The sequence below is a fragment of the Dendrobates tinctorius genome, unplaced genomic scaffold (genome assembly GCF_039654945.1).
Source record: "Dendrobates tinctorius isolate UK_male_01 unplaced genomic scaffold, ASM3965494v1 ptg000097l, whole genome shotgun sequence".
In the NCBI taxonomy this organism is placed as follows: Eukaryota; Metazoa; Chordata; class Amphibia; order Anura; family Dendrobatidae; genus Dendrobates; species Dendrobates tinctorius.
The window spans coordinates 23,202,572-23,226,963 of record NW_027361765.1 but is presented as its reverse complement, the minus strand read 5'-3'; the positions used below and the strand labels follow the sequence as shown (position 1 = coordinate 23,226,963).

The 24,392-nt window shown below is 43.2% G+C and overlaps 1 protein-coding gene across 4 annotated transcripts in view; it reads left to right on the top strand.

Annotated features, from left to right (window-relative positions):
• Nucleotides 1-21,284, top strand: part of RNF111 (ring finger protein 111) — a 63,515-nt gene extending 42,231 nt beyond the window's left edge. The window contains exons 6-14 of one of the 4 annotated variants that reach the window (XM_073586962.1): nt 5,609-5,928; nt 6,263-6,512; nt 7,199-7,568; nt 7,650-7,775; nt 8,926-9,052; nt 13,905-13,997; nt 17,104-17,199; nt 17,771-17,874; nt 20,121-21,284. In XM_073586962.1, the coding sequence (XP_073443063.1) occupies nt 5,609-5,928; nt 6,263-6,512; nt 7,199-7,568; nt 7,650-7,775; nt 8,926-9,052; nt 13,905-13,997; nt 17,104-17,199; nt 17,771-17,874; nt 20,121-20,238 (1,604 nt within the window). In that variant the 3' untranslated portion in view covers nt 20,239-21,284. Of the gene's footprint in view, nt 1-5,608; nt 5,929-6,262; nt 6,513-7,198; nt 7,569-7,649; nt 7,776-8,925; nt 9,053-13,904; nt 13,998-17,103; nt 17,200-17,746; nt 17,875-20,120 lie in introns of all 4 variants that reach the window. The other 3 variants (XM_073586961.1, XM_073586964.1, XM_073586963.1) reach the window with 3 other exon arrangements.
• Nucleotides 21,285-24,392: the final 3,108 nt, after the last annotated feature.

Below are 24,392 nucleotides of genomic sequence, written 5' to 3'. Positions count from 1 at the left end.
CAGAAGACAGGTGGGTCAGGGAAATAGTGTCTTCCGGATACAAGATAGAGTTCACTTCCGTTCCACCGAACCGGTTCTTCCTTTCTGTTCCTCCAACACCACCAGAAAAGGCTCGTGTTTTCCACCAAGCGGTTTCCTCTCTCTTTCAATCAGGAGTTGTGGTGCCGGTTCCCGCGAACGAGAGATTCCGAGGATTCTACTCAAATTTGTTCGTAGTCCCCAAGAAAGGAGGCGGCGTCCGACCCATACTGGACCTAAAACAGCTCAACAATTACGTACGGGTCCGTCATTTCCGCATGGAGTCCCTCCGGTCCATCATTGCATCCATGGAGCAGGGAGAATACCTCGCCTCCATAGACATACAGGATGCGTATCTCCACATACCAATTGCTCCCGCCCACCAAAGGTTTCTCAGGTTCGCGGTCAACCAAAACCACTACCAGTTTGTCGCCCTTCCGTTCGGACTCGCCACGGCTCCAAGAACGTTCACCAAAGTCATGGCGGCCACCATGGACGTCCTGCACTCAAGAGGCATCCTAGTCGTCCCGTACCTGGACGACCTCCTCGTCAAGTCTCCCACTTTCAAAGACTGCGAGGTCAGTGTCTCAATCACTCTAGACACTGAGTCGCCTGGGATGGCTAGTCAACCTACAGAAATCGTCGACCATCCCAACTCGGACTCTAACATTCCTGGGAATGGTATTCGACACCGCCAGGGGCCTGGTGCTCCTTCCCAAGGACAAGACACTGGCCATCCGTCTGGGAGTTCGCACACTCCTTCGCAGTCCTCCTCGATCTCTCCGGTTTGCCATGAGAATCCTCGGCAGGATGGCAGCAGCAATAGAGGCAGTGCCATTTGCCCAGTTTCACCTCAGGGTCCTTCAACTAGCCATACTCAGATCTTGGGACAGGAACCCTCTCTCCCTCGACAGGGAGTTCAGGTTGACGTCATCAACCAGGAGGTCCCTGCATTGGTGGCTCAAACCAATCTCGCTTACACGAGGGAAGCCATTCCTCTCAGGATAATGGAAGATCCTGACTACCGATGCAAGCCTGACAGGCTGGGGGGCGGTGCACCTACATCACAGGGCACAGGGCAAGTGGTCACCGAGGGAAGTGACATTGCCTATCAATGTTCTGGAAATCAGGGCCATTCTCTTGGCACTGAGAGCATTTCATCACTTGCTTGCAGCCTCGCACATACGGATACAGTCGGACAATGCCACGGCTGTGGCATACGTGAACCACCAAGGCGGGACCCGCAGCGCCCAGGCGATGAGAGAAGTGACTCATATCCTCCGCTGGGCGGAAGACACAAGGTCGGTACTTTCTGCGGTACACATTCCGGGTGTAGAAAACTGGGAAGCCGACTTCCTCAGCAGGCAAGGAATGGACTCGGGGGAGTGGTCTCTCCATCCCGAGATTTTTTACCAGATCTGTCAACGCTGGGGAATCCCGGATGTGGACCTAATGGCATCCCATGTCAATACCAAGGTTCCCAATTTCATGGCCAGGACACACGACCCGCGGTCGCTCGGAGCGGATGCCCTGGTCCAGGACTGGTCCCAGTTCCGACTCCTGTACATTTTTCCACCCCTCCCCCTAATCGCCAGGGTCGTGAGGAAGATCAAGCAAGAGGGAGTTCAGACCATCCTCATCGCGACAGACTGGCCCAGACGTACTTGGTACGCCGACATCGTCCAACTTACGGCAGACGCCCCCTGGCGTCTACCCGACCGTCACGACCTTCTGTCTCAAGGTCCGTTCTTCCACCAGAATTCAGGGGCTCTCAATTTGACGGCATGGCCCTTGAAACCTGGATTCTAACCCAGGCAGGTTTTTCACCGGCAGTCATTGCAACTATGATCAGGGCAAGGAAGCCTGCCTCCGCCAAGCTCTATTATCGTACCTGGAGAGCTTTCTTTTCTTGGTGCGAATCTCATGGACAAGTCCTACTCCCTTATTCCCTCCCGAAGGGAGTAGGTTTTCTTCAATCGGGCCTAGATGCCAAGCTATCCTTAAGTTCGCTTAAGAGTCAGGTGTCGGCGCTTTCAGTCCTTTTTCAAAAGCGCATTGCTATTAAACCGCAAGTAAGGACTTTCATCCAGGGAGTTTCCCGATTGGTTCCTCCCTACAAACGTCCGCTGGATACGTGGGACCTCAATCTGGTCCTGACAGCATTGCAAGCTCCACCCTTCGAACCTCTTAGAGGAGTTCCATTCTCCATTCTGTCTCAGAAAGTGGTTTTTCTAGTGGCGATCACCTCGTTACGCAGAGTGTCGGAATTGTCAGCACTTTCCTGCAGACGGCCTTTCCTAGCCTTTCACCAGGACAAGGTGGTTCTCCGCACGGTACCATCCTTCCTTCTGAAGGTTGTGTCCAACTTTCACCTTTAATGAAGAGATTTCACTGCCTTCCCTTTGCCCGGTTCCGGTTCATAGAGTGGAGAAGGCTCTGCATACGCTTGACCTCGTCAGAGCATTGCGGATTTACGTGTCCAGGACTGCACCTTTCCGGAAATCTGATTCCCTCTTCATTCTTCCGGAAGGTAGTCGCAAGGGGTTGCCGGCTTCCAAGGCTACCCTTGCCAGGTGGATCAAGTCCACCATACATGAGGCCTACCGACTTAACAGTTCCCCTCTTCCGGCCGGTATCACGGCACACTCTACACGGGCAGTAGGGGCCTCCTGGGCCATTCGGCATCAGGCTTCGGCACAACAAGTGTGCAAGGCGGCCACTTGGACTAGCCTACACACGTTTACGAAACACTACAGTGTTCATACCCAGTCCTCAGCGGATGCGAGCCTGGGTAGACTGGTTCTGCAGGCGGCAGTACCCCAAGTCTAGGGGACTGTCAGCACAATATTCGTCCACTGCTTCCCACCCAGGGACTGCTTTGGGACGTCCCAAGGTTCTGTGTCCCCCAATTAGGCGACAGAGTAAAGGAGATTTTTGTGTACTCACCGTAAAATCTCTTTCTCTTAGCCTTTAATTGGGGGACACAGCTCCCACCCTGTTGCCCTTACGGGCCGTTGTTTCCTGTTGAGTTCTCATATTGTTCTTTGAGCTCGTACATAGTAGCCTTCTTACAGGCATGGTTATGTTATTTGGTTACGTTCCTCCTTATGCTTTGGCACAAAACTGGAGAAGGCTGACGCCGTCCAGGGGTGTATACTGCAGAGGAGGAGCCAAAGTTAATCTTTTTCAGATTATGCATAGTGTCGCCTCCTAGTGGACAGCAGCATAACACCCAAGGTTCTGTGTCCCCCCAATTAAAGGCTAAGAGAAAGAGAGATTTTACGGTGAGTACACAAAAATCTCCTTTTTCCATAGGGAAATTGTGAATGTAATTCTTTATGAATTATAACTCAAAATCTGTGCAAGGGTGCTAATACACACATTATTATGTAGATAGTGTTGTGGCCCCCTCCAGATGGTCATTCTCTGTATAGTAAACCTCCAATGAAGTGAAACATTTGCTAACCCTTAATTTGCTGTGACCGTGCACTACGTTGCTGAATGCAGCCAATCTGAACACTGCTTTTACCTGCAAACCTCCCATTAAGGCTCCTAGTGTTTCTGCTCCTCACTTCTATCGTACGACATTTTCCCACGGCCGCAGTGTGAATATGTGGGAAATGCTTCATCCTAATAACCACTAGGGTAAAGAATTGCTATCCTATTGTCCCTGGTACTCAGCGGGGGGGATCAGACTATGACTGGTCACTGAATGCCACCTTTGGGTGCCCGGACTGAGCAGGGAGGTAACAGCCATCCACACATGTAGAGAATTTACACTTTCCTCCATCAAATACATAAAAATCGACCAGTCCAAGTATTGATACTGCTCTATTTCCAAGTGCCTCGTAGCACAGCGGGGGGCTTCATAACCCTCCTAATGAGAGCTACTTCTATTAAGTGATTTTTGCACTGAAACTTTATGCTAGTGTATAGATTACCAGATTCTTTCTACATGCGTGAGAACCGTGGAGCAGAGAACCTGTTTCCTTCTGTAGCCATCTCCATGGGATGTGCCAGATCCAAAGCTGTGGGCGTCACATCACATATCAAAGCCCCAGTTGTCCTGTTTGTCGTGGATGTTCTAAATCCTTCTAGATTTCCTTACTCTGATCATTGTATACTGTGAGCATTCATGTAGGAACAACAAACTGCTAAGTTGCCAGATGGACTTCCACTTATGGCACAGAGTAGATCATTTCAGAAGAGTCTGCAGGGGAAATATATGAATGGCAATTGGTGCACATTTAAACCATCTAAAAATTGGATTACATCTGCGCTTTCTGTGATGGGCTTGTAAATGCGGCTGTACGATTAGATGCTGGCAGAACTGTAGTAGAGGTTAGGATCCTTCGGATGTCTGACTGCGTCATAAAAACACTTAAGTACACACAGCTTAGCTGAGAGTGTTGGGCAACCATATTCCCTTACTCCTTAATTAATGTGCAGAATTGCATTACTTTAGCAAACATATTGATTTTCGATAGAGGGGCATCTGATTTAAACATTTTTAGGAGATTTCCAATCCACGGAAACAAATGGTTGATCCTGTTCTTTGACACGTTATCTTATGAGAGAGGGCTCCAGTGTTCTGAGAAAGCTGCTGTCAGACAGCTTATCTTACGGAGAACAAAAGGATCAGCCTTCTCATTCCGATTGTCTTGAAGGTTCGCATACATATCTGGGTAAGGCTATCTTCACATGCCCAGTAATCCTGCGATAGAACAGATCCAGAAGCAGTCTGTTGACAAAGGTGTGCAGACACTTTCTTTTTTTTTTTTTTTTTGTCCAGCTAAAATAAAAAAAGATTTTAAGGAGATTGAAGTCTATGGAAAACGTATCTGGTGGTAAATAGCCAGCTGTTTTTCTCTCATTTTAAAATTTAGTTTTTTGCTTACTGGATCCATTTCAAATGGCAAAAAAACAGATGGCCATTTATCTAATCTTTCATAGACTTCAGTGTTAAAAAATTAAAATTTAAGCTGGACAAAAAAGTTCTCTGCACCACTTTTGTCAACGAATTGATACTGGGTCTGTTCTAACTGATGATTACGGAACATATGAACATAGCCTAAGTTCAATTTTCCAATAATCACCTGTTTGAATTGGATCCAGCAGCAATTAGGCATTTTTTGCAGGACAAAAAAAGGATGTGAGTAAAACTTTTTCATGTGTAGCCAAAATAACTGATTGCAACTGGATCAGTGTTTTTTTTTTTTTACATTGAAGTCTATGAAAAATAAATCCATTAACTAGCCATCAGTTTTTCTTTCACTTGAAATGGATCTGTGTGCATACTGGATCAATTTCAAACAGATGACTACTGTGCATATGAACTGCCAAGTAATCATCCATTTGAAACTGATCTGTTTCAAATGGAAGAAAAATGGATGCCTAGTTAATTGATGCATTTTTCATTGACTTCAATGTTAAAAACTGATCCAGTTGCAGTCAGTTTTCTGAACCAGACAAAAGTTATCTGCACATAATAAATATGTAATAAACATGTTTCTTAGTGACAAATTGCAATGCATTGTGAGGTGCTATAGAGCTTTAGCTTTGATTTTTATATTTTAATTCCTTTTTGTAGATGACACCAGAAGGACTACTGGCACAACTGCTGATGGTGGCCCCCCAGCAATGCCACGATTACCAACTTGTTGCCCAGAACATTCTCCCTGTGGTGGTCCATCTCAAAATCCCAATGTCCTAGGACATACTCATTCAAGTTGTTATCCAACGCACAGTCACCACTTTCCACATCATCATCACCACCACCATCTCAGTTCTCACCCCACCGTTCCCTTGTCTCCCTCCTTCACGGATGCACACTGTCCCGTGGAAAGAAATGCCCCTGTGGCCCCCCCTTGTGGAGCAGCGGGCAGCTCTTCTTCCACCTACCACGACCCGGTAAGAATCTTCGAGATTATCATATGTTTCTGTTTGGGGGTCTGTTCCCTATTGCAATATTATTAGATGTGATTGAATAACAAAAGAATGGCTAGAATAATATAGAAAATGGGAATTTTCCGACTATAATAGCACCTATTGTTAATGTAAAATGGCGTTATTACAGCAATGGGAAAGTTATCTAGGTTTTTTATTGTTTGCTTTTCTATCACTACCTTTCAATGCTGTAGATTAGAACCTATTCATGTTTATCTTTATACTATGCAGGAAGATTATTTCATGCCTCTGCAGACTCTGAACTTTTGTTCTCTTGTCTACACCATTCATTTTACAGCAAGCTTTGCCTGTGGATCTGAGCAATAATGGTATAAGAAGCCATGGAAGTGTTAGCTTTCATAGCACCTCTGCTTTTGACCCTTGCTGTCCTGGTTCATCTTCACGATCTTCAGTTTATGGACATCAGTCGACTGCCAATACAGCCCAAACTATGGCTCTCGATGGCTATGGACCTAGCTTGGTAGCCCAGACACAACCGCCTCCCCAGACTTCTCTCTCCTCCTGTCGACATTTTATGCATGCCCCATGTAGGTATTGAATGGATGACTGCTGGTTTTGCAGACATACTGTTTACTTGGTTTTCTTCTGTTTTGTGTGTTGTTTTTTTTTGTTTTTTTTTTGTTTTTTTTTTGTCTTGCTAAATTTTCTTCAGCTGCTTCTACCAAAGTGAAAAATAGATACTGTGAGATGGCATTCTCCAGAAAAAGGAAATCTACGCCAGCCACGAGCTGGCATAGGTTCCAGCTACACTGTGCATCGGTTTTCTGGGGTACATGCGTCTCGCACGACAATTGTCTGTGGTTCAGGTCAGTAGTCTCTGGCCGTAGACAGGAGCTGCATAAATTTTCTTACCCTCCAGGATCCCAGGCTCGGCTTATGTTTAGCCGGACTGGCAAGTATTATCTGTGCGGACAGAGGCGTCTGACTTTATACCATGGACTGGAGTTGAGAGGTGACCCACTCATCTCTTGAAACAATTAGCTAGTGAACATGCCCTAATAAAAGATAAGCTTGTAGATACAATTGCAGTTTCCATTTTCTTGGGTTGCACTTGATCTCAGATGCATGCTGACTACTTAGATATATACTTGGTTTGCTAGGCGTCAGATTTCCATTGGATTCTATTAGAATAATACTCCACCTCCAGAAGGGTGCAATATTGAACTAGAGCACTTTGCTTAAAGCTATTATATATTTTTTTTCATTTTTGCAGATGCATCCCTTTCAAGACCTCTCCACCATCAAACATCTGCCTGTCCTCATTCACATGCCAATCCTCCTCCCCAGTTACCGCCACCACCACCCCCTCCACCGCCTCCTCAGATGGACTATGTGATTGCTCACCCAGTGCCCCCTTTCCATCCATCACTCCCTAGCCTTTCGTCCACACATCCTGTTCCTCCTCCTCCACCATCCCATCACTTTACAAGTGCTACTGCCCAGTTGCCTCAGCATCTTACCACCTCCCATCAGTCCATGTCCCATCATATGACTGCAACAGCACCTGCAACACAGAGGTTACACCCTCATGAAGTTATCCAGAGAATGGAAGTTCAAAGGCGACGCCTGATACAACATCCAACGTAAGTTAGTTTTATACTATTTTAATATGCCTACTTTACTGGTAAGTTTCTCATTTTATTTTATTTTTGTCTGCTTTCTAGGCGTGCTCATGAACGTCCACCTCCACATCCGCACAGAATGCATCCAAACTATGGACATGGACGTCATATTCATGTGCCACAAACAATGTCTTCTCTTCCCAGGCAAGCTTCTGAACGGTCAGCTTGGTAAGTAGTCTGAATATAAAGTGTACAGGCGTATAAAACTATGTAGAATTATTTCTACGGAGAGCAGAAATGGAAATTCATTATCACCTTACCTGGTGGTTATTCTGGGTATTGCAATCTGAACACGGGTCTTGTACAATTTCAGAAAAGCAGATGACCTGTTACTCCTCTAGATGATGCCAAAAAATCTGATTATGCTCCAAATTTTTTGTGGATTTCACTCAGTAGGCCACATTCAGACCAAAGTATTTTGGTCAGTATTTGTAAGCCTAAACCTGGAGTGGGTGAAAAATGCCGAAGTGGTGAAGTGTTTCTACTTTACATTTTCATTGGTTTTCTAGCCTGGTTTTGGCTTAAATACTGACGTGAAATACTGATCATGTGAACGTGGCCTAATGGCCTAAGAATATATTTGGTAAAATCTGCTGTAGGTGTCCCGAGGACAGGAACATGTGAAATTAAAGGGAATCTGTCACCTTGTTTTGGCGGGCTATTTAAATGAGGCCTGTCCGGTCCAATGGGCGGTGTTTCGGATCTTTGCCGCCTCCCCATCCTTGGCCGCCGTCCGCAGTTTTTTCTTGAATAGGAGTAGGTGTCTGCTATCTTTCGCGTGTGCTAAGCATTCTTGGCTCACGTACGCGCAGTATGCTTTGCCCAACTGCGGGCAAAGCCGAAAAGCCTTACTGCGCATGCACCGGTCACCTAAGTCCCGGAAGTATTTTGCGGTGTTCCGGGGCCTAGTTAACCGGCGCATGCGCAATAAGGCTTTTCGGCTTTGCCCGCAGTTGGGCAAAGTATACTGCGCGAGCCAAGAATGCTTAGCACACGCGCGAAAGATGGCGGAACCTACTCCTATTCCTTTTTTGTTTAAGTAGCTCAACAGATATCAACATGACCATATAAACAATTTGGCATGGCGGATTGTTCCGACATACTTTTTTTTTTTTTTAATCTGAGACCCGAGCCAATGAGGTTCAGCGAAAATAAAATATCCGCAAAAACTGGCCACTTTTGACATGGAGATGTGTCCTTTTTTTAATACATTTTTCGACAAATTGTAGTATGTCCACACAGATGTGATTTTGTGATCCTATTTCACTTTTTATGGCACCAATGATTTACATGGATTTCTTTTGTTTAAATCCTGCAGGGAGATAGCAATTGAAACTGGAGTGACTGGAGCACCCTACCAAACCAGTCCCTTACATCCCCACTTATCTCACTACCATACGCCTCCAAGGCTTCACCACTTACAGCTCGGAGCCCTCCCTTTAATGGTAAGATCTGTTCACTGTGGTGATATATAATTGAAGAATTATTAGATGCTTAATACATAAAACATACAGCTTCTGCCTATACTCCTGTCAGACATCCTATATACTGAATTTCTGTATCTAAAGGGTACTGTATCCTCAGTCTAATACTATTACTGTTTTTCACCTTGGAAATTACTTTGACATGGCATATTTTTTTTTTTTTAAATGAGTTTTCTCATCATAAATGGGGAAAAATTGCAGCTTTCATGTCAAAACAAGCAACTTTACAATTTACTTGTTAAAGAAGTTGTCCACTACCTGGACAACACCTTCTTTGTCCCCATCTTTCCTGCTTGTAAAATAACCCTTTTATACTCCCTTCCAGTGCTGTTCCAGGGGTGTCAGCAGTGGATCTCCCAGGGATTGCGTAACATTATGTCACGCGGTCCCTATGGCCAATCTGCTCTGGTGTCACTCTCCCCTTCTTCGGAAGCATTATATAGATCCAGAGAAAATGAGGGCCACAACTCGCTTTCTCCAGATGTATGTGATATGTCCGAAGAGTAATGTTAAGACTACTCCATTAATACTATTATATTGGCCAATAGGAGAGCAGTATGCCAACAATGTCATGGACATAGATAGATTCATTATTATTTGACACGCACGTGGAGATGGTAAGTGTATAGCTAATGTGTTATGGCCATCAAGGAGCGAGACCGCTCAATTAGTCATGACTTAGGCTATCATCGTTACATTGCTAAATCCACGTGCCCATGTTTGAAACAGACAGCACTTGTATGCTACACGGATGGCATCCTCGTGCTGTCCGTCCACATCATCGACTGAGTCATTGAAATGTACGCTGGCATATAAAAGTTTGGGCACCTCTGATCAAAATTACTGTTGTGAACAGTTAAGCAAGTTGAAGATTAAATGATCTCTAAAAGGCCTACAGTTAAAAATGGCACATTTACTTTGTAATTTAGGCAAAACATTTTTTTTTCCTTTTTTACATTTAAAAATTACAAAAAGGAAAATTGCAAATGTTTTGGCACCCTGCATGGTTAGTACCTAGTAGCACTCCCTTTAAGTATCACAGCTTGTAAACGCTTTTTGTAGCCAAGAGGCTTTCGATTCTTGTTTGTGGGATTTTCATCCATTGTTCCTTGGAAAACTCTTCCAGTTCTGTGAGATTCCAGGTTCGGCTTCCATGCACTGCTATTTTGAAATCTAGCCACAGATTTTCAATGATGATCAGATCATCTTTTGAGGTAGTCTATTATGGATTTTGACGTGTTTAGGATCATTATCCTTTTGTAGAACCATCCTCTTTTTAACTTCAGCTTTTTAACAGATGGTGTTATGTTTGCATCAAGAATTTGTTGAAATTTCATTGAATCTATTCTTCCTTCTACCCGTGAAATGTTCCCAATGCCGTTGGCTTCAGCACTACCCCAAAGCATGACTGATCCACCCCCATGCTTAATGGTTGGCGAGATGTTCTTTTCCTGAAATTCTGTGCCCTTTTTTCTCCACACATACCCTTGATCATGGTGGCCAAATAGTTCTATTTTAACTTCATCAATCCACATGACTTGTTTCCAAAATGCTTCAGGCTTGTTTAGATTTTCTTTTGCATACTTCTGACTGAATTTTATGCTGAGTTTGCAGGAGAGGTTTTCTGCTAATGACTCTTCCATGAAGGCCATATTTGTTCTGATGTCTCTGAACAGTAGAACAATTGTACCTCAACTCCAGAATCTGTTAAATATTTCTGAAGGTCTTTTGCAGTGACGTGGGGGTTCTGATTTGGCTCTCAAGCAATTCTACAAGCAGCTCTCACTGAAATTTTGCTTGATCTTCCAGACTTTATCTTCACCTCTACTCTTCCTGTTAACTGTCATTTCTTAGTATATTTTGAACTGAGGAAAGTATAATTTAAAAACGCTTTGCCATCTTCTTGTAGCCTTCTTCTGCTTTCTGAGCCTCCACTGTTTTTATAGTGCCAGGCAGCTGCTTAGAAGAACCCATGGCCGCTGTTTTTTGGCACAAGATTAGTGGAGGCTGGGATTTTATAAAGCTGAGAAACTTGCATCACCTGGCCTTTCCTAACGATGATGGTAACCAAGCCATAAACCCTAACGGGCTAATTTAGGTCTGAAACCTTGGTCAAAGTTTTCTTATTGCACATCTCAGAGGGTGCGCAAACTTTTGTATTGGCCTATTTTCCTTTTTTGTAATTTTTAAAATATAAAAGATGAAATTTTTTTTTTTTTTTTCCTAAAATACAAAGGAAATGTGTCATCTTTAACTTTAGCGAATTTTAGAGATTGTTTCATCTTCAACTTGCTCAACTGTTCACAATAACAATAAGTTTGACCAGGAGTGCCCAAACTTTAACACTGAATGAGTTTGGTCAGTGAAGTTAACCAAACTTGCACATGTCTAACCTTAGAGCAGCCATAGAGTAAAATGTATACTTGTAAAAATCATTGTGCTTGTCTGAGCTTAACCCATGTCTGTAGAATAAGAGTAGTCCATGCTGACTTCCAGAAGTTAGATTGTCTCCTGTAAGGGTAGATTCCAGTTCCTTTACTCTTGGCTTGTGAGTACACTTGTTGATATTTTGCAGTTTTGTTTTTTTATAATTGGTCCTGTTATACCGGTCTGATTTTGCCAGCAGACCACAGGGTCCACCACTGTAATTGCTTTGATTTCCGTGTAGATTTCCAACTGCTTGAATCTATGCAGTTTCCTAATATAGTGTAGTTTTGATATGTAAGTGATCAGTAAAGTGAGAATGTGGTGGGAAGTTATTTGTTTGTACATTACTGTTGGGGAAATAAGTCTTGAAGGGAGTCTGGCATCAGGTTTTTGCCATGTAATCTGCGAGCAGCATGATGTAGAGTCTGAGAGCCTGATTCAAGAGCTGCTACTTACTGGGCTGTATCTCATTACTCGACTAGGGGTCTTGTGCTTCCTGGTCCTAACACGCCCCAGCACTGAGAAGCAGCTTTCTGTCAATATACAGTATACACAGAATATTATATATTAATTGTATGTTTTCTATACTTTTATGTTTCTCAATTTTACTCAACAGTAGGGGCCTGTTTTAAGCAATTTGCATGTAAAGTTATTCTAAAAAAAATCTACCAAGCGCCAGCAGCTATAAAGCCTCATAGTCCTTAGCAACAACCACTGTTTTCATACAGAACACAACTGTGGTATCATCAGAGCCAGGAGGCTACTGTAAAGTACCTCTCTGCACGGTGTATATGGATGTTAGTATGATGGTCTTTTTTGTAAGGTATAAGCTGAAGCATCATGATTTTTTTTAAATTCCCTTGAATTTACTGGTAATGTATTTTTCCAGCTTTTTAGTGACTTTTTTTTTACTTTCAATGAAAACTAATCCGTTGGGAATTGACACTCTGCATCTGATTCCTGCTCTCCTTCCAGTGATGTCTGCATTTATCCTCCACAACGCGGGAGCTTTTCCTTGTGTTGTGACTCCTGAGGATGTGCTGCATTTATTGCCTACGCTGGTATTTCCATTACTGGGTTATGTTTGTATATTGTGTTCTCAATGACCTTTGTCAGTCCATCAATATGTCAAAGATTAGAAAATTCAATTGTTGGTTGATTAGATTGTGAATACTTATATTGCAGTTTTCAGACAATTTTTTTTTTTTTTCACCGCACATATTGGGCATCTTGTAGCGCCCTACTAACTCCTCTTGTCTTATTATTCCTGATTAGTGCATATCTGGATAGGTAATTGCTTATAGATCAATGGGGTCAGACTGGTAGAACCCGCTGTCTCTAAGTCGGGGGCACTTTTATCTGTGTTAGAAGGGGTAGGAGTGTGTGTGCTTGACCACCGCGCTATTCATTGTCTATTATGCAAATTGTCTCTTCAGAGAGGAAGAGGACTAGAACTCTAGTGCCACCTATTGGAAGTAGCAATCCTAAAAGTCAATGTTGACCCTTTAATGAGCCTAGTTACATGACTTAGGATAAAAGCCAAGCCAGAATCTCCATTTGCAGACACTGTGTTTCGGGGTACTGCCCCTCATCAGTGCAAAGTGGGAGATCTGTGTATGCTTGACCACCGCGCTATTCATTGTCTATAGGACGGACTTCGCACTTGTCACTTTCTGGCAGATGGAAAATGAATGGAGTGGCAGTGAAGCATGCGCCAGGATAAAGCTTCTTTATTCCCATTATAATCGGTGGGGTTTGACCACTGAGACCTGCACTGATCTAGAAGATTTCACTTATCTTGTGGATGGGAAATGTTTTGGATTTTTTTTTTTTTTTCACTCGACAACCCTTTTATTGGAATAAGATATGTCAATAATTGCAGCACGGATTTAATTGGTCTTGTCCAGTCTTTGACATTGCACATTTTGAAGCGAGGTGTGCTTCAGGGTTCTGTTACTTGGTTTTTATACCTAATAAAGACTGTAGAGCTTTGTATTTTGGGGCGCCAAGTCAGCTGCTTTCTGTCGTCCCATGTTTGTTTTTGTGTTGTATCACGGAAGTAGTCGTCTTTAAAAAAAAAAAACAAAAAAAAAAAAAAAACCTCATCTCTGAGGCCCATGATGCATCCACACATTGTGTTTTGGCCTCTTTTGTAATGTACAGAGTCTCATAAAGCATACCACCATTTTCTCCTGCGATTTGAAAAAGCAAAACCAGTTTCTGGCATTTCACTATAGTTATGTGTTTTATATACATTTTTTTTTTTATTTGACCTATTTGGTGCCAGATGGGTGCTCACCATAAAGCCCTCTAACAGCAAATAGATCAATGCGATCATTTCCAAGCAGTTGTGTTAAAGTTTAACTTACATCTGCTATTTGACTAGGTTCCAGACATGGCGGGCTACCCTCACATCCGCTACATTTCATCTGGATTGGATGGAAGGTCATTCAGAGTTCCTTTCAGGGGCAATTTTGAGGTTTGTAACTGAATGTTAGCTTTTTGCTGTCATGTTTTTGAGCAACACATCTGTGGAATCTTTCCATGAGGTTGCTGTGTTCTTGGTGTTTTTAAAAAGGATGCACAATAAACTCTTCCCCCTCATCAGATGCAGAGTGTTAATGTGTTCCCCAAATACCAGCCGCAGGCCAATTAGTAAGTCTGCTGCAGATGTCTTTAGCGAGCATCTTGGCGTGAGCCACTAGAAATGAAAGTGGGGTGTAATACCTTGCCCGAGTTATTCTACTGTGACGTTCAGTATACTTTTCATGCACATTGATGATCATACATGATTTCTTTTTAGTGCACCCTGTAAGGCTAAAGCTTGCTTTTAGCATGCCATTTGATTTGTAGCTAAGCCAACTATAATCTATGTCTAGTATGTAGTTTATATATTGATGCCATTTCTCTGCATATTGCCGCTTTGGTCATTGTGTATCCTCTGTGTTCAGTAACTCATGTGTGAGCAAAATAGAACGATTGTACGGATGTTGGGCAGAAACAAAAATGCAGGTCTCCCTGTCCAAAACGTAATCGGTCTCACACACCTAGCACATGCTCCTAGCCTACGACCAAGCGTAGGAGAGATGAGCTGATAAATTCGCTGGACTCTGGTCCACCAACCAGGGTCTGTGCCCATGGCCACTGGACGAGAACCTTGTGAACCACCTTCTACCTGACTGCATTCATGACGCGCTTCTTTCGTTCATTAGCCGGCCTGGCAGGACATCATGTGTGCGTCACGCCACAATGACATCTCGCCAGGACGTGTCTTCAAGAGGCACTGCGGATGGCATCAGTTAGGAGGCGGTACACGGGGGGGCGGGGGGGGTCCCGTCCAGTGCCTACAAAACACGGACCTGGCCACTGAACTAGGATCCTTCGAATTGTTTCACTTATTTCAAACGCAAAACTGCTTTATACATACAATATTGGCAAACAAATCTGTAAGACAAGGTAATTAGCTTTAAAATTATTGCAATATCATATGTGCCATTCTGCGTTGTTCCTTTATGAATTTACGTGGTACCCTCTCTGTACAGCATACTGTCATCCTAGCCTGTAGCCAGGGTTGGCCAGGAACATTACCAGTCCTGCCCTCTTTACGCTGTGTCAGTGGTCTACAATCCACTTGTTGCAATTGGGAAAGCTGCTTATCTTGGTTTGTGCAGCAGAGTAGACTAAGTTTGCACCAAACATGTTCATTACTTGTTGGCCAAGTGTTCTTTTAATCAGTCGCCTCTTACCGCCCCTAATAACGTATGCACACTTTGAAAATGAATCTATGCTTGGCCGAACAAACGGAAGAGGGGTTATAGGCTGCTACCAGACAAGCATGGAGACTGCGTTTCTCCTGAGAACAAATGGAGCTGACACTTAAAATGTAACATGCGTGTTCCCCGACACAAGATTGTTGGCCACCAAGCTTTACTCATTGATCGTGAGCTGAAGAATATTGGAGGAGATATATGAAAGTGTCTAAAAGAACCACTGCCTTTGTCTCCCACTTCCTCTAATGACGGCACAGCTTTCATTTAGTTTTCGGCTTTTGAAAAATGAACGCTGCTCTGTGACTGGCTGCTATATGCAGCGCCAGTATTCTTTTTAAATATTTTATTAGTCTTTTCTGTAATGCATTCAGTGTCACCGTAGACTGTAAAATAATACACTCTTGAGTGAGTGTAAAAGCAAGTAGCTTTAAAATTTACCTCTTATATAAAAAAAAAAAAAAAAAAAAAATTTTAAAAGAAAAAAAATCCTCACCTTATTAAAGGTATTACAGCTTGTTACCAAGGTTACAGGCCACCTCAGAGGTGTCAGTTTTCCCTGGCAAGGCTGGATTTGGCCAGCCTCCGTGTCCCTGCCGATGTATGCAGCATGGGAGAGCTCACGGTTTGGACAAGTGGCTCAGCCTGGCCGCCTGCCCCAGCTGTCAGTCTTCAGGAGAACACTAATCCCAGGAGGCCGGGGGAGCAGTGTGCTCCTGAAGAATGAAAGGGTGACATCTACTTTTAAAGGCTGCAACATTTTATGATAAAAATGCTGTGGAGTTAGTTCTGTTACTTTAATTACTCCATCAGGTTCTTTGTTGCCACTTCAATGTTTTTCTGTAAGGCATATGAAGCAAGATCATCTTGTTCAATGACATTTAGTTCCATAGTTTTTTCAAACAACTGAATGTCACTATGCAGAGTGTAGTGTGATTCTATATGTGTATATATATATCTATATCTCACACCATGGCATTCTTTTTTTATCTTGGCCCATGAAGAAGCTGAGCATTGCTGGGTAGTGATGCGAGAACGTGCACGGATAAGTCATTATCTGAGCATGCTCGTGTGCTAATGGAGTTTCTTTAGTGTGCCTGAATAAGTTGAGTCCAGCGGCTGCCTTTCTACTGGCTGTTAGACAGCTGCAACACATGTAGCAATTGACTAACACAATCTTTGCATATGTTGCAGCTGTCAAACAGCCATGAGACATGCAGCCGCTGGACTCGACATATTATTCGGTCGCGTGAAAGATTTGAGTTTAGCACACAAGCATGCAGCTGCTATATTCCTGCAAACCCATGCCAAGGCTTTTGTCATTTGTATTTTTTTATTCTGCAACCCAATGCTTCCTTTTTTTATAGTGATTTCAAGTCTGTTCATCACAAAGAATTTGAAACATATAGTGAAGTAATACCATGTGGATTGGCTTTAAATTTATTTTATATTGGCGTGAGGCAACATTTTAAAGGGGTTGTCCAGGCATAATCTATTTCTGACCCATCCTTAAGAGACATCCTCATACTCAGATCGTTGGGGTTGCCAGGTGTCAGACCCCCATCGCTGAGCTGTTATTTGCTTAGGCATCTCTGAGGGGCAGTGTATCTGCTGGGTATTTTAGAACGGCTTCCATTTCTTTGAATAGGAGCAAATAACCGCTGATCAGGTTTGCCATATGTCAGACTCCCACTGAACTGATACTTAAGTCATCAATACATTGTCCCCTGACAACCCCTTTAAGCATAGGCCCCAGCCGTCTTTGTGAGTAACTAGCAATATTTCTTTCCATTGATGGCTACGATTTTCCTCCTGCAGGAGCTTATTCATCTGGAGGAAAGGCTTGGAAATGTAAATCGTGGCGCTTCACAAGGGACTATAGAGCGATGCACATACCCACACAAATATAAGAAGGTGAGACGTGAAAATACAATCTTTCTCAAACACCGTTTGAAACATGTATATTTTCTCATAAACCTTTACAATGCCTAGTCCAGTTTGGACAGCCTTATCCTTATTTTCTAGAACTCGTGCTCTGGTAAAAGCTACTAATAGCAGAGTGGGCATAGCTTTCAGATGCCAAAATACAGATGATAGCATTATTGTGCATATTTGCCTCCCCACCTTTTTTCTGATCATTTTTTGTCACGTGGGTTCAATATGAGATCAGGTTGGTTGAACCGTAATATAGGTCCCGCCAGGGAGGCCGGAGAATACATAAACTGCAAGGGCACCAACCTCATCCCCTGTAATGTAAACATCCAGATGTATACTTGCAATGTGGCCCAGGGGGTTTGAGATTCTTTAAGAGATTCAGGAATAGCCGTTATGGTTAGCACAGACAATGAAATCCAGATTTACTCCTAAATGTAATAGAAAAGTGAAACATGTTTGTGTTGTCATAAATGTATTCCTAAAACTGGTCTTTATAAAGTTTGCCAATAATTTCATCTCTAATAAGGTATCCACTGATTGGTTCTCACAGAGGAAACTGCATGGCAAACAAGATGGGGAGGAAGCCACTGAGGAGGACACTGAAGAGAAATGTACCATCTGCCTTTCTATATTAGAGGAAGGTGAAGATGTCAGGTAATGTACCGTCTGAATTCTCTATTGATAAGTTATAAATCATATACAGAACAAACTTTCTGTAAAGTAAACTTATTAGCAAATGTCAAAATATAATTTCATATAGATGTATGTGTCCTATTTGTAGGTATTATATGTGGGAGGATTGATTCTCAGGACTCCGGTCCAGCAGCCAGGTTTATATTCTGTGACGGTTGGACTGGAGCCCTGACAATGGCATTTTATCTAACTGCATCTGCGGCTCTTCTTTTGGTTAGCTGGGAATCTCTCTCAGTAGGATCAACCCTCCTGAGACCTCTACATGGGCTTGCAGGTCATAGATAATTGAATAAAATTATACCTTTGATATCTGCAATCCAATGTCTAAAGCCTCCGTTACACACTGCGATATCGCTATCAATATTGCTGTAAAGTCACCGATTTTGTGACGTAGCAGTGATATTGCTAGCGATATCGCTATATGTGATACTTGCCTCCGACCGGCTCCCCCGCTGGTTGTCGCTGGTCGCGCGAGAAGGTCCTGGATAATTTCTCGTCGTCAGCTTCCTGCTGTGGCGACGCGGGCGGGAGGACGTCAGGATCGCCGCGTGTGACAGGTAAGTAGCGACCCCTGCGATGTCGCTGGTGAGATCTGCCTGTGTGGCAGCTCACTAGCGACCACTTAGCGATGCACCAGCGATCCATATCGTTGTCGGGATCGCTGGTGCATCGCTATGTGTAACGGTACTCTAAGGGTAAGTGCACACAATGAGTAAATGCTGCGGGTTGGACGCTGTGTACTTGTGCAGCGTCCAACACGCAGCGTCCAGATGTTCCAGTATAGTGGATGAGATTTCAAGAAATCCCATGCCCACTAAGCGTCCAGACACTCCCGCAAATCACCCTGCGGAGACAGACATGTGGCGTGTCTTTCCAGACTGCCGCTACTCTCGGCAAGAGAAATTTCACCCATAGAATATATTGGACGTGGTAAATCCACACGGTTCAGTGAACATATGAGGGATTTACCTGCGTACAATAGACAGCAGCGCTTTGGACACAGCGAATATGCACTGTGTCCAAAGAGCTGCTACTTCTGGATCGTGTTCACCCAGCCATATACTCAAGTTCGTGTGTTTGGCTTTTTATATTAAGAAAATTGTGGATTTCTCTTGAATAAGTTGATATACATACATGTAGGCACATGTTCACTCTGCCTGGTCTCTCTTTTCTTTGAGCTGGAAATTACGTTTATATAGCTCCCCATGGCTGGCTAACTGTTAGTCGGGTCTCTGTCCTGCTCGACCCTTATTCATTCACATCATTTGATTTATGGTAAGGTTTCAATACTAGAGGTTAACACCGTCCTGAATAGGGTCGCCTTGACACAGTGAGATGGCTTTTGTATATTTTTTTTTTTGTTGTTGTTGTTGTCGTCAAAATGTTAACTATGTTATTTTCAAGCATTGTTGCTATTTATTTACTGCAGGATATTTGCTCATTTTGTATTTCTTACATTTTCTTAATATGTAAATGACTTTTACCATCTATGGGCTGGACACGGATGTCCCTGAGCATCTGCCTCTAGAGGTTAGTTTAATTGAAAGGGTACGTTACCAGTGTGAGACATGTTAACTCACAAGTGCAGACTGTCAGTCATGACATGTCTCACACTGGCAATGCCACCTTTTCATTTAAAGTATCTATGTTGGATTCTTAGATCTTAGCTTAGTTATATATATTAAGAAAAAATGTGTTTCTCTGGAATAAGATATTGGATCACAGATATCAAGGTATCATTTAATTCCATTTTCTGTGACCTGCAAGCCCATATAGACTACTTAGGGGAGGGTCGTTTCTACTTGAGTCCAAGGATATGACAACCTTCCTGTTGATATAGAAGTTGCTATGATATTGGGAAAATAGCCAATATTCTGCAGTAATAGGTTATTTCTCTGTATTTAGTGGGTATTCGGGCTGCAGTCGCAGCTTTGACAGGTGATGGGTCGCCTGTGCGCCTCAACCATGTGAACAGATAATGGCTGTATGACTAGTACACGATGGCTTAAGAGTAGTGATGAGCTTGTCACTCGCGTTTGCCTAGTGTGCTCAGGTATTCACCGAGTATCGTGGGTGCTCGTGTGACATGTTCGATTCCCCACGGCTGCATGTTTTGTAGCTGTTAAACACGGGCAATCCCCATATGTACTGTGTATATCAGGCAATTTGTAGATTTGTACTAATCTTCTGTTTCTCCCTCCACCCAGGCGCCTTCCGTGTATGCATCTCTTCCATCAAGTGTGTGTGGACCAGTGGCTGATCACAAATAAAAAGTGCCCCATTTGTAGAGTGGACATTGAAGCTCAACTTTCTACTGATAGTTGACATTTTTTTAAAATCCTTAAATAATGTGCCCATTCACTCCTTTCGGTACTGCAGCCAACCAAAGATGGCATGACCTATGTTGAAATCCAGAATAAAGATGGCATGGCATAAATGCACAGACGTGGAAGCATTAATTCTGGTGTCGGCTCTGCCTCAGTATACAACTAATGCTATAGACTACCATTTGTATACAGATCATATTTAGGTCCTTTGCTTATAAAGCAGGGGAGCAGAAATGTATTTATACAGCATTTTTTTTTTGTTTGTTTGTCTCTTTCTATTTCCATTATTTAGTTGTTCTACAGTTTTTCTTCTATGTATTTTGCATGGTTTCTCGTATTGCATTTCTTTGCACATTTATGGGCTTTGTGAACCCTTAAACTTGCAGGCAAGATCTAGCTGCTCTAGTCGGTAGAAATGTGAGTCTGTGCGGGCGTGTGGTTTCTACATAGTCCCAGGCTAAATGGATTTCACTCATTACTAACTGAAGTCCTTAATTTTATCGATTTTTGTTAATTTTTAGTTTGTATGTATGAAAGTTCTAGTTGTCAAAAAGGAGATAATGTATGAAAACATTCCTTATTTTTGGGCTGCTGTATAAAACACAAAAAAAAGTGCTAATTGAGATGACGACATTGTTAAATGCTGAGATCACACTGCTTTGAGAAATAACCTAGGATAAATATTTGCCACCCATTTTGTTCAATTTCCGCAAAGGTGTTTTTAAATCACTTTTTCAGCACAATGCAAATATATTTAAGTGTCGATATTAAGGAATTTAGACTGCTGTTCACCTATTTATTTCTTTTATGGATGTGATTTTCTTTGCTTCTGTGAAATCGCTCTAACAAATTGTCCAATAGCAAGTAGTCAGGTACATGTTCTTACTAATATGGGTAAGACGTCTCCAATAATTCTAACATGTAAATGTATAGTCTTAATAGCAGCTGTTATATGGCAGGTGTCCATGCATCCAGAGAACTTTTTCAAGGTCCCCAAAAACTCTTACGTAGAGTTTTTGGTTTAATAAACTTAGCTAAATGAAAGCGGATTGTGTCTGTTTCTTTACACCGAATGGTGGGGCAGAACTTCATTTTTTTTCCACTTCTCAATTGCTTAAAAATGTAACTGATGTAAAGTACAGTTTTTCAACTCTGCAGGATGTTACTACTTTCTGCAGGTTTTTATCCCATGTATAACCTTTGTCATGAATAGGGTAAAATCTGCAACACAATGCATAATATGGGGTGGCTGAAAAATTTGCAGATAAAACATATACTACAGGTCTCTCCATATTAATGTTTAAAGCGAACCTGAATGTTTAAAGCCACCGCCTTTCAGGGCTTATGTACAGCATTATATCATGCTGTAGATAAGCCCCTGATCTGACCTGAAAGCTAAGAAAAATAAGTTTTATTATACTCACCCGGGGGTGGTCCGGATCTGGTTGCTCCCATCTTATGATGATCATCGCCTTCATGGTTCCCTGGCATCGCGCTTCTGTGCAGGCGTACTTATCTTCACTGTTGAGGGCAGAGTAAAGTACTGCAGTGTGCAAGCACTGGGCGCCTCTGACCTTTCCCGGCACCTGCGCACTGCAGTACTTTCCTCTGCCCTCAACAGGGTAGATAAGTGCGCCTGCACAGGAGCGCGATGCCAGGCAGGGCGCCTGTGAAGGAAGCAGGAGGGCAGCATCGCAAGAAGATGGTAGGGGCCGGACTCGGACCTGCGACACCCATCGGACTGAATGCTGTACGTTAGCCCTGAAAGGAGGTGGCCGCATCTTATATCAGCCAAACTTGGTGACAGGTTTGCTTTAAATAGCACCTCCAAGCTGTAAATAACATTCTATGCAGAGGATATGATTCAGGGTTGTTCCAGTACACAGTGTACTAGAGAAAGTCATCCTCGATAAAATAGGAACTGTAAAGACGTGCTACTACACAATTTTAAAAACTGTTTCTAGTGTTAAATTTTGCTATGAGAAATCTCTGAAAAATCACTTGCACAACCTAAAATAACTACATAAACAGGTGGCAATGCAAAAAAAATCAGTATTTATGTAGTTCTTCAGGGTGTACGCTTGCACCAGCAGCATAATGAAATCCAGTGCATCAGTGTACATATCAGGACCAGCATAGAAGTATAGACTGTTGATTGCTGTGTATAGAATATAGCTACATAGAAATCATGACCTCATACAAGGATAATCGGGCATAGAGAAAGAAATGCTCAACAGCCATAAAGTGCAGGTAGTGCTAGATGCCGAATGTGATTAGATCTGTGATTACCTGTGAATATTATATCTATGCCAGGAAGATTCTGTAGGGGACAGGAGGCACCTGTATATGTATCTTGAGAAATTATAGCAATACTGTACTGGCAGACACAATTAAAATTGTAGTTGGTCACTGTGAGGGACGAGGGAGACACCGTTTTAGATTTATTAATTCAGGCCCAATATATTGTCCTCCACTCCTGAAGTGGCCCCCACCCTTGGGAGAAGTACACAAATCCCCAAAAGAACAGAACTTTTGCCAAATGGCCAGAGAATTAGAGGACACGTGTTGCTGAAGGCGAGGAGGGGCAGAGCTTGGAACCCCCTGCTGTCTTTTGTGCGAGGCAGCCAACATCAAGGGAAAGCTGTAGACCCTTGGGCAACAACACCTAGAGATGAGATTTGAGTGTACCGTGCATCTAAGGCCGGGGTCACACTGGCGAGGAATATGGGAGAGTGAGAGGCGCAAAAAGCACGCATTACACACGGACAAATGATTCTCTATGGGGTCCCTCGCACCAGCCGTATATTTCTCCTCAGTATCCTACGCTCCGTGCCACTCGCAGCATGCTGTGATTGTCAGCGTACTACGCCCGTAATACGCCAATGCAAGTCTATGGGTGCGCAAAAAATACGGATTACACACGGAACACACGTGTGACTTGCGAGAAATACGCACCCGGTGTCTTTTAGCAAATTAGCAATTCAGTGGGCTATACAGTCAAATCACACTGACAGGTTTAATAAAGAAATGAAAGAATAGATATAGACACATAGAGAATATATATGCATTCTATGTGTCTATATCTATTCTCATTTCTTTATTAAAACTGTCATAGGGCTCCATTATATGTCCATTTTGCAAGCCTGCGAGAAAATCTCACCATACGGATGCTGACATGCGCAAAATACGCGACCACACCTTGCTTACGGATGACATACGGAGCACTATTTAAGGGTCTGTCATCCGTATTACGCATGTAAAATACTGACCGTATTTTGCGCAGGTTAGTGTGACTCCAGCCTAAGTGTTAAGTCCAATATACCACCAGAACGCTGGGAGCCCTCCGCACAAACCCCTGCGTCTCATTTCTCTAGCTGTCCCAGATACAGAGCTAGTGAGACTGGCTCCCCAGAACCTTTTAGCCGACCCAAGTTTGGACACTCTGTATTGGTCCAGCCCCAACTAACCCATTGAGATGTCAGTCGTCCTGTTTGGACCTCCCCCTAGGAAATTATGACCCATCCTAGATATTGGGAATAATTTCAGTTGGGGAGGAGAGTTCAGTCCAACCCAGAGGGGTGGTGGCAAATATGGGAGGGGGCGAACTAGGGGTTAAAAGCTTGTTACACCCATCTAGCCATTGTGTTTTGCCATGGAAGTCACGTCACGTCTGGAGACGGACCAGAAACTAAGAAAGTGCCTGTGCATATGAGAGCTTCCCCTCATCCACAAGTGATGATAAATGGTAACGTGACACATCCAGCTAACGGCTATCCTCAATCTGTACCTTACTTTAATCTGTACTCCTGTCTGTAACCTCTATTACTCTGTATATATTTGTAGCACCTAGTGCGCCTTTTGGCACTTAAAGTATCAATTAATTTTGGGCAGCTCTTTTATCTTGAAACCAGATTTCCCACGTCCGTGAGTTCGGCTAGTACTTATACGCTACATGGGGTTGGTTTCTGACCCGATATAAGCTTGTTAACGGACCAGGCTTATATCTAACGAGGAACTGGTGTCAGCATATCGTTCTGGTGTTAATGAAGGATCCTGGAAGTGACGGACTGGAGGTTTATATAATTATTCCCGGCCTGGGACTGGTGATAGATCAAATTTTGTTTAAATGCAGATTGCACATTTTCTGTTAGT